A 15,077-nucleotide genomic window follows, 5' to 3' on the forward strand; every position below is an offset into this window, starting at 1 on the left:
GGGACACACACACACACACACACACACACACACACACACACACACACACACACACATACCCAGACACACACACACACATACCTAGACACACACACACATACACACACACACACACATACACACCCAGACAAACACACACACATACCTAGACACACACACACATACACCCAGACACACACACACATACACCTAGACACACACACACACACACCCAGACACACACAGACACACACACACACACACACCCAGACACACACACACACACACACAGGGCATAAGAGACCTATTGTTGACTGAGGGGAAGGAAAGAGGAAGAGAGAGAGAGAGCATTCCTAGTTGCTCTGCGCTGCAGGCGGCTGCTATGCTGTCTTTACTATCCACTGTGTCAGATTTGAACAGTGTCACATTATACAGAAGAATAAAAATATCACAGAAACCTTATCATGCTGAATAACAGAAATATTATCCTCCCACATGTACATTATACCCTGTGGTTGTTACGTTTGTTCATTGTCTGAGTTGTGTTAACCTTGCCTGGTCTTTGCTCTGCTGACCTGTTCTGTTCTCCCCAACTTAATGCATCCTTCCCCTTGTATAGTCACTGGTATGCTGTGTTTCGCTAACTTGTGTTGTGTTTTTGTTGTGTTGTGTTTTTGTTGTGCTGTGTTGTGCTGTGTTATGTTATGTTGTGCTGTACTGTGTTGTGTTATGTTGTGCTGGGTGATGTTGTGTTGTGTTATGTTGTGCTGTACTGTGTTATGTTGTGCTGTACTGTGTTGTGTTGTGCTGTACTATGTTATGTTGTGCTGGGTGGTGTTGTGTTATGTTGTGTTATGTTGTGTTGTGCTGTACTATGTTATGTTATGTTGTGTTGTGCTGGGTGGTGTTGTGTTATGTTGTGTTGTGTTGTACTGTGTTGTGTTGTGCTGTACTGTGTTATGTTGTGCTGTACTGTGTTGTGTTGTGTTGTACTGTGTTATGTTGTGCTGGGTGATGTTGTGTTGTGTTATGTTGTGCTGTACTGTGTTATGTTGTGCTGTACTGTGTTGTGTTGTGCTGTACTATGTTATGTTGTGCTGGGTGGTGTTGTGTTATGTTGTGTTATGTTGTGTTGTGCTGTACTATGTTATGTTATGTTGTGTTGTGCTGGGTGGTGTTGTGTTATGTTGTATTGTGTTGTACTGTGTTGTGTTGTGCTGGGTTGTGTTGTGTTATGTTGTGCTGTACTGTGTTATGTTGTGCTGTACTGTGTTGTGCTGGGTGGTGTTGTGTTATGCTGTACTGTGTTATGTTGTGCTGTACTGTGTTATGTTGTGCTGTACTGTGTTATGCTGTACTGTGTTGTGCTGGGTTGTGTTGTGTTATGTTATGCTGTACTGTGTTATGTTGTGCTGTACTGTGTTATGTTGTGCTGTACTGTGTTATGTTGTGCTGTACTGTGTTGTGTTGTGCTGTACTGTGTTGTGCTGGGTTGTGTTGTGTTATGTTATACTGTACTGTGTTATGTTGTGCTGTACTGTGTTATGTTGTGCTGTACTGTGTTGTGTTGTGCTGTACTGTGTTGTGTTGTTTTGGGTTGTGTTATGTTATGCTGTACTGTGTTGTGTTGTGCTGTGTGGTGTTGTGTTGTGCTGTACTGTGTTGTTCTGGGTGGTGTTGTGTTATGTTATGCTGTACTGTGTTATGCTGTACTGTACTGTGTTATGCTGTACTGTACTGTGTTGTGTTGTGCTGTGTTGTGTTGTGTTGTGGTGTTGTGTTGTGTTATGCTGTACTGTACTGTGTTGTGTTGTGCTGTGTTTGCCTTGTGTGTTTTGCCTTGATGTGTATATCGCATGTTGTTTGCCTTATTTTGTGTTTTGCGTGTTGTGTGCCTCGTTGTGTGTGTGCGTCCATGCCCCCCCCAGCCTTGCTGTTAAACAACCCAGCCTATGACCTCCTCCTGTCAGATCAGAGGCAGCATGGCTCAGGCTCCTCGTGGCCCCTAACCGTCCCATTGGCCAGGGCCAGCTCCTCCCACCCTCAGGAGAAGAGCCTCAATAATGGGGCCCAGGGTAAGAGCCTCTGACTGGGGGGAAGTACAAGGATTCACCCCCTCCCTGGAGCTCCATGGAGCTGGAATCATACTGTCTAGAATAACAGAGTGACATCAGGGCTCTGAGCATGTGTTTGATTATGAACCGTTTGTCCGTCACTCACTGCATCAATTCACTCCATTTTGTGTAGTGCTTTTAACATAATAAAGTCATTTGTCTCAGAATTCTCATGACAAAGGCCTGAGCCATGCCTCTCTCTCAACTCTTCCATCCCTCTCTCCACTCCTCCATCCCTCTCTCCACTCCTCCATCCCTCTCTCCATCCCTCTCTCCACTCCTCTATCCCTCCTTTCACAACCTCTTCCCTCCTCTCCCTCCCTCCAGCCTGTGGTATGGACTTGGAGAAGGGCTTACCCCCCACCCAGGAGGAGCCTCCCCCGTACCCCGATGCCCCTCCCTACCCGGCCCTGTCTCCCCCCTTCCCCGCCAGCGTGCCCCACTATGCAGAGGCGGACATCGTTAGCCTGCAGGGCGTCAGGTAGGAGGGTTAAATCACCATTAAAAACCCACCTTTTTAACTTGGACTTGAATCAGTGATCCTTCTTTGTTTTTATGTTCTTTTATTCATATATTTTATTGCCTTTTTTGTGTTTCTACCCTAAAGTGTGTAAATTTCAATACACTTAGCTGTGATTTGTCTTGTCAGTGGTAACAATACGTATGCAGTGCCAGCCCTGACCTCCCCCAGCCCCACTGCAGCAGACTGCACCCCCCTGCCTGAACTGCCCCGACACTGTCTGGTCTTCAAGGAGAAACTGGGAGAAGGACAGTTTGGAGAGGTGTGTACGCCTGTGTGTGTGCTTGTGTTTGTGTGTGTAGACGTGTTTAACTATACTGTGTGTGCGGGGGGGGGGGGAGTGCTGTGTGTGTGTGTGTGTGTGTATGTGTGTGTGCAAATGTGTGTTAGGTTGACAACTCTCACTAAATTCTCCCGCTGCTCTGTCGTTCTCTACATTCTTTAGTCTGAGACTGGCATCATTGAAGTCATTTGTGGCGATGCGGGGTGGTTTTCTGATCATGTGAGAGACTTTTACTTGTGGTTGTTGGTTGTCTGAAGGTAACTTCTCCTGTTGGTTCCTTCCTCAGGTGCACCTGTGCGAGATAGAGAGCCCTCAGGACCTGCCTAACCTGGAGTTCCCTTTCAACGTGAGGAAAGGACGCCCTCTGCTGGTGGCTGTTAAGATACTGCGCCCTGACGCCTCCAAGAATGCCAGGTCTGTCTCACCTCTCTCTCTCTCTCCATCAATTTTCAATTCAATTCAATTCAATTCACTTTATTGGCATGACGTAACAATATACATATTGCCAAAGCTTATTTTGGATATTTACAATATAAAAATAAATAAAAAATGAGAATCAAATATTGTCAACGGGACAACAGTTACAACAATAACCAAGGGTCAAAATAACCATACATTCAACAATGACAATAATCATACAGTAGAGGACATGTGCAGGTTGATTGGTCTGTCAGACACTGTCCCTCAACTTATGACAGGCAGCAATATAGTGCGCTGCCAACCCACAGCTCTCTGCCCTCCCCCAACAGGACGGGTAGCCTACTCTCATCAGAGAGGTCTTTGAAACCTTGAATAAGGGTTTCAAACTTGGGGAAATGACACTCTCTAATTGTTTTATATTTTTGACATTTTGTCAGGAAATGCAGCTCGTCTCAGGTTCTGCTGTTGTGCAGTGGTCGCACAGCCTTTCCTCTACAGGGAGCCAGGTTATCCTGTGTCTACCCTTCTCAATGGCAAGGCTGTGCTCACTGAGCCTGTACTTTGTCAAGGTTTTTCTAAGGTTTTGATCAGTAACCATCATCTCTCTCTCTTACTTTTTTAGCTTTTTCTTGTTTCAATTGTTGATCTCTCGCTCTCTCCACCCCTCTCTCTCCACCGCCCACCCCTCGCTCCTCTCTCTCTCTCCACCCCGCTCTCTCTCTCTCTTCATCCCCCCACTCCTTGCTACTCTCTCTCTCCACCCCCCACCCCCCCACCCCTCGCTCCTCTCTCTCTCCACCCCCCCACCCCTCGCTCCTCTTTCTCTCCACCCCCCCACCCCTCGCTCTCTCTCTCTCTCCACCCCGCTCTCTCTCTCTCTTCACCCCCCGCTACTCTCTCTCTCTTCACCCCTCGCTCCTCTCTCTTCACCCCTCGCTCCTCTCTCTCCACCCCCCCACCCCTCGCTTCTCTCTCTCTCCACCCCCCACCCCTCGCTCCTCTCTCTCCACCCCCCACCCCTCACTCCTCTCTCTCTCCACCCCCCCACCCCTCGCTACTCTCTCTCCACCACCCCTCACTCCTCTCCCTCTCCACCCCCCCACCCCTCGCTCCTCTCCCTCTCCACCCCCCACCCCTCGCTCCTCTCCCTCTCCACCCCTCGCTCCTCTCTCTCTCCACCCCCCACCCCTCGCTCCTCTCTCTCTCCACCCCCCCACCCCTCGCTACTCTCTCTCCACCACCCCTCGCTCCTCTCCCTCTCCACCCCCCCACCCCTCGCTACTCTCTCTCCACCACCCCTCGCTCCTCTCTCTCCACCCCTCGCTACTCTCTCTCCACCCCCCCACCCCTCGCTCCTCTCTCTCCACCCCCCCACCCCTCGCTCCTCTCCCTCCACCCCCCCACCCCTCGCTCCTCTCCCTCCACCCCCCCACCCCTCGCTCCTCTCTCTCCACCCCCCCACCCCTCGCTCCTCTCTCTCTCTCCACCCCCCCACCCCTCGCTACTCTCTCTCCACCACCCCTCGCTCCTCTCTCTCTCTCCACCCCCCCACCCCTCGCTACTCTCTCTCCACCACCCCTCGCTCCTCTCTCTCCACCCCCCCACCCCTCGCTCCTCTCTCTCCACCCCCCCACCCCTCGCTCCTCTCTCTCCATCCCCCCACCCCTCGCTCCACCCCTCCACTCCACCACCCCTCGCTCCTCTCTCTCTCCACCACCCCTCGCTCCTCTCTCTCTCCACCACCCCCACCCCTCGCTCTTCTCTTTCCACCCCCCCACCCCTCGCTCCTCTCTCTCCACCCCCCCACCCATCGCTCCTCTCTCTCTCTCCACCCCCCCACCCCTCGCTACTCTCTCTCCACCACCCCTCGCTCCTCTCCCTCTCCACCCCCCCACCCCTCGCTCCTCTCTCTCCACCACCCCTCGCTCCTCTCTCTCCACCACCCCTCGCTACTCTCTCTCCACCACCCCTCGCTCCTCTCTCTCTCCACCCCTCCACCCCTCGCTCCTCTCTCTAATTGCTCCTCTTTCTCTCCACCCCCCCACCCCTCGCTCCTCTCCCTCTCCACCCCCCCACCCCTCGCTCCTCTCTCTCTCCACCCCCCACCCCTCGCTCCTCTCTCTCTCTCCACCCCCCACCTCTCGCTCCTCTCCCTCTCCACCCCCCCACCCCTCGCTCCTCTCTCTCCACCCCCCACCCCTCGCTCCTCTCTCTCTCTCCACCCCCCACCTCTCGCTCCTCTCCCTCTCCACCCCCCACCTCTCGCTCCTCTCCCTCTCCACCCCCCCACCCCTCGCTCCTCTCTCTCCACCCCCCCACCCCTCGCTCCTCTCTCTCCACCCCTCGCTCCTCTCTCTCCACCCCCCCACCCCTCGCTCCTCTCCCTCTCCACCCCCCCACCCCTCGCTACTCTCTCTCTTCACCCCCCACACCCCCGCTACTCAATTCAATTCGCTTTATTGGCATGACGTAACAATGTACATATTGCCAAAGCTTATTTTGTATATTTACAATATAAAAGATAAATAAAAATGAGAATCAAAATTGTCAATGGGACAACAGTAACAACAATAACCAAGGGTCAGAATAACCATACATTGAACAATAACAATAAGCATACAGTAGAGGACATGTGCAGGTTGATTGGTCTGTCAGACACTGTCCCTCAACTTATGACAGGCAGCAATATAGTGCGCTGCCAACCCACAGCTCTCTGCGTCCTCCCCCAACAGGACGGGTAGCCTACTCTCATCAGAGAGGTCTTTGAAACCTTGAATAAGAGTTTCAAACTTGGGGAAATGACACTCTCTAATTGTTTTATATTTTTGACATTTTGTCAGGAAATGCAGCTCGTCTCAGGTTCTGCTGTTGTGCAGTGGTCGCACAGCCTTTCCTCTACAGGGAGCCAGGTTATCCTGTGTCTACCCTTCTCAATGGCAAGGCTGTGCTCACTGAGCCTGTACTTAGTCAAGGTTTTTCTAAGGTTTTGATCAGTAACCATGGTCAAATAGATAGCCACAGTGTACTGCACTTTGCACTGCACTTTGCTTTGTGCTTGTGCTTGTGTTTCCCAATAAGCAATGTAGTTTTGTTTTGACTGTGTTGTAATTTGGTTTATTCTGATTGATTGGATGTTCTGGTCCTGAGGCTTCAGTGTGTTAGTAGAACAGGTTTGTGAACTCAGCCCCAGGACCAGCTGGATGAGGGGACGCTTTTCTTTGCTCAGCTCTTGGCATTGCAGGGCTTGGTAATGATATGAGAGGGGGTCACTGTATTTTAGATGTTTCCAAAACTTAATTGCTCTTTTTTGAGTTTTTATTATTAGTGGATATTGGCCTAATTCTGCCCTGCATGCATTGTTTGTAGTTTTCCTCTGGACATGTAGGAGAATCGTACAGAACTCTGCATGTAGGGTTTCAATGGGGTGTTTGTCCCATTTGATGAAATCTTGTTTTGCAAGTGGACCCCACACCTCGCTGCCATAAAGTGCAATTGGTTCAATGACATATTCAATTAGTTTTAGCCAAATTTTAATAGGTATTTCAATTTGAATTTGCTTTTTAATGGCGTAGAATGCCCTGCATGCTTTCTCTCTCAGTTCATTCACTGCCTCATTAAGGTGTCCAGTTGAGCTTATTTTTAAACCTAAGTAATTGTAGTGTGTACAGTACTCTATATATTTTGTACCAATTGAGAACTTTGGTCTAATTCCCTGAGATCTGGATCTTCTCTGGAAAATCATTATTTTAGTCTTTTTGGGGTTTACTGCCAGGGCCCAGGTCTGGCAGTACTGCTCTAGCAGGTCCAGGCTCTGCTGTAGGCCATGTGCTGTGGGTGACAGCAGGCATAGGTCATCTGCGAAGAGTAGGCATTTAACTTCTGAATTGTGGAGACTAACACCAGGGGCTGAGGATTTTTCCAGAATAGTGGTCAATTCGTTAATGTAAATATTGAAGAGTGCAGGGCTCAGATTGCAACCCTGACGAAGGCCCTGCCCCTGGTTAAAGAATTCTGTTCTTTTCTTACCAATTTTAATGCTGCACGTATTGCCAGTATACATTGATTTAATTATGTCATATGTTTTACACCCTACACCACTTTCAATAACTTTGTAGAACAGTCCTGTATGCCAAATAGAATCAAATGCTTTTTGGAAGTCGATAAAGCAAGCGTATATTTTGGTATTATTTTGGTGGACATGTTTATCTATCAGGGTGTGTAAGGTGTAAATATGATCAGTTGTGCGATGTTTTGGTATAAATCCAATTTGGCTTTTACTCAAGACATTGTGCTTATTAAGGAAGTTTAGAACTCTTACATTGATGATACTACAGAAAACCTTCCCCAGGTTACTGTTCACACAAATGCCTCTGTAATTGTTAGGGTCAAATTTGTCTCCGTTCTTAAAGATTGGGGTTATGAGTCCTTGATTCCAGATGTCAGGGAAATATCCTACACTCAGGATCAAATTAAACAGTTTTAATATAGCCAATTGAAATTTTGCACTAGTGATTTTGAGCATCTCATTTAGGATGCCATCAGGTCCGCGTGCTTTTTTAAATTTGAGAGCCTGAAGTTTCTTATAGAGCTCCTGGTCAGTAATTGGGGAGTCCAATGGATTTTGATTGTCCTTTATAGCTTTTTCTAATCCATTCAACTTGTCATGAATTTGGCGTTGTTCTGCATTTGTGTCAATTTGAACGGTGTTGTAGAGTGTTTTGAAATGGGTTGTCCATATGTCACCATTTTGTATCGCTAATTCCTCTTGTTTAGATTTTTTTAGTTTTTTCCAATTTTGCCAAAAGTTGTTTGTGTTTATGGACTCCTCAATTAGTGTCAGCTGCTTGCTGTTGTACTGTGCTTTTTTGGTTCTGAGTGTACGTTTATAGAGTTTTAAAGTCTCACAGTAATGAAGGCGTAATTCACCATTATTTGGGTCTCTGTGCTTTTGGTTGGATAGTGTTCTAAGTTTTTTCCTTATAATTTTACAATCTGCATCAAACCAGTTGTCATCTGTGATTTTTTTAATTTTAATTTTTTATCAATTTCAATTGTGCTTCTTTTGCCGTTTGCCTGAATATATAGTTGATGTTTCGTACTGCGAGATTGATGCCTTCTTTACTGTGAGTGAATGTGGTATCCAGAAAGTTATCTAAGAGTGTTTGTATATTTTGGTTCCAGGTTGCTTTCTGGTAATCTTCTGTGCTGTTTTGGGCCCATCTGTATGAATGTCTGATGTTGTACAGCTTACTGGGCTGTGAATGTGTGGTTGTTTCCATGTCTGTTCTTTTGAGGAACAACGTAATTTGGCTGTGATCAGACAGAGGTGTTAGTGGCTTGACAGTGAATGAGCTGAGAGAGAAAGGGTTCATGTCTGTGATCATATAGTCTACTGTACTGTGGCCAAGAGGTGAGCAGTAGGTGAATCTCCCCAAAGAGTCCCCCCGTAACCTACCATTGACAAAGTACAGACCCAGGCTTCTACAGAGCTGTAAAAGATCCCTTCCGTTTTTGTTGACGGTGCTGTCACTGTTGTTTCTATGGGGAAGATTAAGACAGTTAGAAACTGTCTCTCTCTCTCTCTTCACCCCCCGCTACTCTCTCTCTCCACCCCTCGCTCCTCTCCCTCTCCACCCTCCCACCCCTCGCTCCTCTCTCTCTCCACGCCCACACCCCTCGCTCCTCTCCCTCTCCACCCCCCCACCCCTCGCTCCTCTCTCTCTCCACCCCCCACCTCGCTCCTCTCCCTCTCCACCCCCCACCCCTCGCTCCTCTCTCTAATCGCTCCTCTCTCACCCTCTCCCTCCCTCCTAGGAATGACTTCCTAAAGGAGGGGAAGATTCTGTCTCGTCTGAAGGACCCCAACATCATCCGTCTGTTGGGAGTGTGTGTGAGCAGCGATCCTCTCTGTATGGTCACAGAGTACATGGAGAGTGGAGACCTCAACCAGTACCTCTCACACAGAGTCCTGCTGGACAAGACTGGACCCACACACAACACCCCCACCATCAGGTAATACGCACACATAGTACACACACACACACACATAGTACACACACACACACCGTACGCGCACACACACACACACCGTACGCACACACACACACAGTACACACACACATAGTACACACACACACACACATAGTACACACACACACACACACACATATAGTACGCACACACATACACACACACACACACACGGTACACACACACACACACACACACACATAGTACACACACACTGTACGCACACATAGTACACACACACATAGTACACACACACCGTACACACAGAGTACACACACGCAGTCACACTCACGTTTTCATAAAGACAGATGCATATACACACACACCTGCATCTGAAATATTGTATTTCTGCCTCTATCTCTTCTCTTCTTCTTCCACCACACATCCCTCCATCCCTCCCTCTCAGTTACCCTGCTCTGATCGCCATGGCCAGTCAGATAGCTTCAGGGATGAAGTTTCTGTCGTCTCTGAACTTCGTGCACCGTGACCTGGCCACAAGAAACTGCCTGGTGGGGGGTGAGAAGGGCGAGAGCGGGGGCGACCGGGGCGGGGAGCGACCCATCAAGATCGCCGACTTTGGGATGAGCAGAAACCTGTATGCTGGAGACTATTACCGCATCCAGGGGCGGGCTGTGCTGCCTATACGATGGATGGCCTGGGAGTGTATCCTGATGGTGAGAGGACACACAGGGAGACAGGGAGACAGGGAGGAAGGAGAGAGAGGCATAAAGGAAACAAGAGAGATGATATGAGGACATTACAAAAGAAACAAACAAAATGGTGGGACAAGTAGTAAGTTAGCAGTGGTAAATAAGTTACTAACCAGTAACTAACAGAGAGTGTGTGTCTCTGCAGGGGAAGTTCACCACAGCCAGTGACGTGTGGGCGTTTGGTGTGACTCTGTGGGAGATGCTGAGTGTGTGTCAGGAGCAACCCTACTCCAACCTGACTGATGAACAGGTCATAGACAATGCTGGAGAGTTCTTCAGGGACCACGGAAGACAGGTACACACACTCCTACAGTACAGTAGCAGTACATTTAAGTGTGTAGATGGAATGTTTAACCCTCATCTCTCCCTCCTACCTTTTGTCTCCACCCTCCACCTCCCCCTTTCTATCTTTCTCCCCCATCCCTACTCTGTCTCCCCCATCCCTCCTCTGTCTCTGTCTCCCCCATCCCTCCTCTGTCTCTGTCTCCCCCATCCCTCCTCTGTCTCTGTCTCCCCCATCCCTCCTCTGTCTCCCCCATCCCTCCTCTGTCTCCCCCATCCCTCCTCTGTCTCCCCCATCCCTCCTCTGTCTCCCCCATCCCTCCTCTGTCTCCCCCATCCCTCCTCTGTCTCCACCATCCCTCCTCTGTCTCCCCCCCAGGTGTATCTGAGCAGACCAGGTGTGTGTCCTCAGGGTCTCTATGACCTCATGCTGAGCTGCTGGAACCGGGACTGCAAGCTCCGCCCATCATTTGCCCACATTCACTCCTTCCTCACAGAGGATGCCATGAACATGGTGTAGAGAGAGAGAGAGAGAGAGGAATGGAAGAGTGAGATGGAGAGAGGATGAGAGACGGCTCCTCCTACCTCCATTCATCACAGAGATGAGTGCTTTGAGCGAGGGATGTGTGTAGAAGTGGTGGAGGTGTAGAGGGAGAGGTGTGCAGTAGAGGGATGTGTGCCTGCTTGTATATTTTGTATTTCTCTATGATGGGCGGATGTGGCCGAGACACTGCTGGTTCGGTTTTCACTCCCACAAGACAGACCCCCCCCCCCCCCCCCCCCCTGAGTAGTCTCTAGAGTGTAGCACAACACAACGGTTGGTGCGGTGGTGGGTTGGTGTCTGATTCTGCATGGTCCGTCACTGGTCTGCCAGCTAACACAGGGAAGCTGTAAGACATGTATGGGGAGGTGATGTGACAATGCTTGGTAATGTAGATGAAGCTAAAATGAATGTGTAACGCTGATTAACGTTTATCAAAGAATATCAACAATACCAATCTGATTATGTATCAATGTCAGACTTTAATACTCTGAAATGTGATCATAGTTTAATAGCATATTAACATTTTGGGATAAACTTAATAACACATCGTCCTATATAGATATTTTATTACTTGACATGCTAATGTTTTTGGTATTGTATAAATCATGTGCTAGGGTTACTGGTGAAGGTCTATATATATTCTCATACTGTCAACATTTCTCCATCTCAAAACGGTACGCACACATTTTTCACACAGAGATGAAATTGCACACAAGGTTTGCTGTCTTAGTACTATATATAAAACGAGTATGTCCCAGTAAACTCCAGTATGTTTCACTAGTTTTCAGTATATAACCCAGTTCTTCCCAGACCCTTATTCCCAGCCCCAAACCCTCCATCCCAGACCCTTATTCCCAGCCCCAAACCCTCCACCCCAGACCCTTATTCCCAGCCCCAAACCCTCCATCCCAGACCCTTATTCCCAGCCCCAAACCCTCCATCCCAGACCCTTATTCCCAGCCCCAAACCCTCCATCCCAGCCCCAAACCCTCCATCCCAGACCCTTATTCCCAGCCCCAAACCCTCCATCCCAGAACCTTATTCCCAGCCCCAAACCCTCCACCCCAGACCCTTATTCCCAGCCCCAAACCCTCCATCCCAGACCCTTATTCCCAGCCCCAAACCCTCCACCCCAGACCCTTATTCCCAGCCCCAAACCCTCCACCCCAGACCCTTATTCCCAGCCCCAAACCCTCCACCCCAGACCCTTATTCCCAGCTCCAAACCCTCCATCCCAGACCCTTATTCCCAGCCCCAAACCCTCCATCCCAGACCCTTATTCCCAGCCCCAAACCCTCCACCCCAGCCCCTTATTCCCAGCCCCAGCCCCAAACCCTCCACCCCAGCCCCTTATTCCCAGCCCCAAACCCTCCACCCCAGCCCCTTATTCCCAGCCCCAAACCCTCCACCCCAGACCCTTATTCCCAGCCCCAAACCCTCCATCCCAGACCCTTATTCCCAGCCCCAAACCCTCCATCCCAGACCCTTATTCCCAGCCCCAAACCCTCCATCCCAGCCCCAAACCCTCCATCCCAGACCCTTATTCCCAGCCCCAAACCCTCCACCCCAGACCCTTATTCCCAGCCCCAAACCCTCCACCCCAGACCCTTATTCCCAGCTCCAAACCCTCCATCCCAGACCCTTATTCCCAGCCCCAAACCCTCCATCCCAGACCCTTATTCCCAGCCCCAAACCCTCCACCCCAGCCCCTTATTCCCAGCCCCAAACCCTCCACCCCAGCCCCTTATTCCCAGCCCCAAACCCTCCACCCCAGACCCTTATTCCCAGCCCCAAACCCTCCATCCCAGACCCTTATTCCCAGCCCCAAACCCTCCATCCCAGCCCCTTATTCCCAGCCCCAAACCCTCCATCCCAGACCCTTATTCCCAGCCCCAAACCCTCCACCCCAGACCCCAGTCTAAGGTTCGGTCTCATGGAGCCAGACGAGGCTGAATATTGCATTATATTCCTCTGGCCTACCCGTTACGCCTGAGCTTTAAAGTCTGGCAAGCAGAATGATGGTATCTCATACACAGGCCAGTAACAGACACAGCAACAGGTGTTCCACCAGCAGTCTGTAACACCAGGCATTAGACAGACACACGAACACTGCAGTCAGTCAGTCAGTCAGCTCCTCAGTCCAGACTTGGCTGGCATTGTGACTATAGTCTGCCACATTCTGCCTCCCACTCCAACCAACTGTCATTCTGCAGTCTCACTCATATCTCTCACAACTGATCCACTCTGAGCTGTAACTATGGAGTTATACTGGACTGATGTGAACTGATCTGGACTCGAGGACTCTTTCCAGGACAGGAAGTGTGTGGTTGTTACTCTACCAGACCTCCAAACTGAAACCCTTTGGACCTCCAGAGCCAGAGAGAACTGACTGGTGTCACGTGACGTGAGCCTCACTGACTGAGAGAACAGATACAGTAGGGGAGGTGCACTGTGAACCGCTACAGCCTATGAGAGTTGAACTTAACAGAAGAGAGACGTCCTTCCTGATGGGAGCTGGAATAGTACAGCCCACAGCAACACAGCAACACAGACAACACTGCCTGCGCTGTGACATCACATGTGAAATTGACAGTTGTGATTGGTGACTAGCTGATGAAACAGCATAACATGGATGGACAGATGGATTGACGACTAGAGGGGAGTGGGGGCTGATATATGTAAATGACCATTTTCATGTGTAATTGAGGTGAGCGACGTGATGATTTTCTACCAGCGATGGATAGCGGAGCTGGGTCTGACTCAGTGACCCAGATGGAGAAAGGAGGTTCATGTATATGTCCAATACACTACCAGCTGCACTTTAAAGGCTGTTTCTGGCTGCACGCCCCAATACCTGCATTAGAATACTAGAGTCGTGACCAGTCTTGGGGCATAGTTACAGTACTTGTAGTATAACAACTAATTAACGGCACTTTCAGAGTAGGTCCCCCAACACTGGTATGCTAGTTACTATACTAGTATCATGTTGGTATGCTAGTTACTATACTAGTATCATGTTGGTATGCTAGTTACTATACTAGTATCATGTTGGTATGCTAGTTACTATACTAGTATCATGTTGGTATGCTAGTTACTATACTAGTATCATGTTGGTATGCTAGTTACTATACTAGTATCATGTTGGTATGCTAGTTACTATACTAGTATCATGTTGGTATGCTAGTTACTATACTAGTATCATGTTGGTATGCTAGTTACTATACTAGTATCATGTTGGTATGCTAGTTACTATACTAGTATCATGTTGGTATGCTGGTCTGGATGTTGGAGCGTACAGTCTGGATCCCCTTGGCGTTAGAACCCATAGCAGTCCAACATGGCATTGCTGGTCAAAATAGATGTAGTTCTAAACAGAAATACAGGTCAGTGTCTTGTGATTTATCTACTTAAAGTGGATCATTTATTCATGATTCATATCAGTGGATTGTTGTTCAAATAGAACTGCCTCATAAAAGGTGTTCTCAAGGAGGAAAATAAAGGTTTGGAAAACCTCCGCATTATGAGGAAAGGCAGAGTACACCAAATGCTCATCCCCAAACTGCCAGTGTTACATACATACCCATCAGACGTAACGGTTGAAACATCCCAATCACAAAGAACATAACACTCATGAGGAGAGGAACACTAACAACTGTATCCAAAGCCTTTTAGTTTGTCAGTGACCTTCCATCTACATTATCCCAACATAAGCTGACCATGGTGGACTCTGCCTTACTGATTGTAGTTCTGTATAATGTGTCAGGTTTGATCAAGATCAAATCATCCTTATTTACTGATTGAATGAGTGTGAATGGAGGTGCCATATGAATACAGTACGTGCTTCTCGATTGACCTTTTTCGATACACTGTAGCCAAAATAAACCCATATCTGTATATATATTTCCTGTATACGTACTTAGAATCTCCTCGTCAGTGATGATGTCATCCTTTGTCTTTGAAGCTGAACCTGATGTGTACATATTTTAAGGACAGAATTTTTATTTCATTGACTAATATATGGAATTTCTTTGTTACAGTTGGGGTCTCTTCCTTTTGTTCCTTTGTAGAAAGCTTGCTACCTTATCTTGATGCCATTGTAATTCATTGTGTTGTCTATTTTTGTAGTTTTAATAAAGTTAATCTTTCCAAATAAAGCAAGGAAGAATGTTCTACTTGTCATTAAAACACACACGAC

At 48.6% G+C, this 15,077-nt stretch overlaps 1 protein-coding gene across 4 annotated transcripts in view; it reads left to right on the forward strand.

Moving 5' to 3' along the window:
• The window catches only part of LOC106579511 (epithelial discoidin domain-containing receptor 1), an 87,003-nt gene extending 71,967 nt beyond the window's left edge, over positions 1-15,036 (forward strand). For 2 of the 4 annotated variants that reach the window (XM_082961837.1, XM_082961842.1), the window contains 8 exons: positions 1,908-2,054; positions 2,421-2,574; positions 2,743-2,875; positions 3,183-3,310; positions 9,131-9,328; positions 9,753-10,020; positions 10,202-10,351; positions 10,718-15,036. In XM_082961837.1, the coding sequence (XP_082817963.1) occupies positions 1,908-2,054; positions 2,421-2,574; positions 2,743-2,875; positions 3,183-3,310; positions 9,131-9,328; positions 9,753-10,020; positions 10,202-10,351; positions 10,718-10,858 (1,319 nt within the window). In that variant the 3' untranslated portion in view covers positions 10,859-15,036. The remainder of the gene's footprint in view (positions 1-1,907; positions 2,055-2,420; positions 2,575-2,742; positions 2,876-3,182; positions 3,311-9,130; positions 9,329-9,752; positions 10,021-10,201; positions 10,352-10,717) is intronic. The other 2 variants (XM_082961839.1, XM_082961845.1) reach the window with 2 other exon arrangements.
• Positions 15,037-15,077: the final 41 nt, after the last annotated feature.

This window comes from Salmo salar, chromosome 02, assembly GCF_965601325.2.
Source record: "Salmo salar chromosome 02, fSalSal1, whole genome shotgun sequence".
Lineage (NCBI taxonomy): Eukaryota > Metazoa > Chordata > Actinopteri > Salmoniformes > Salmonidae > Salmo > Salmo salar.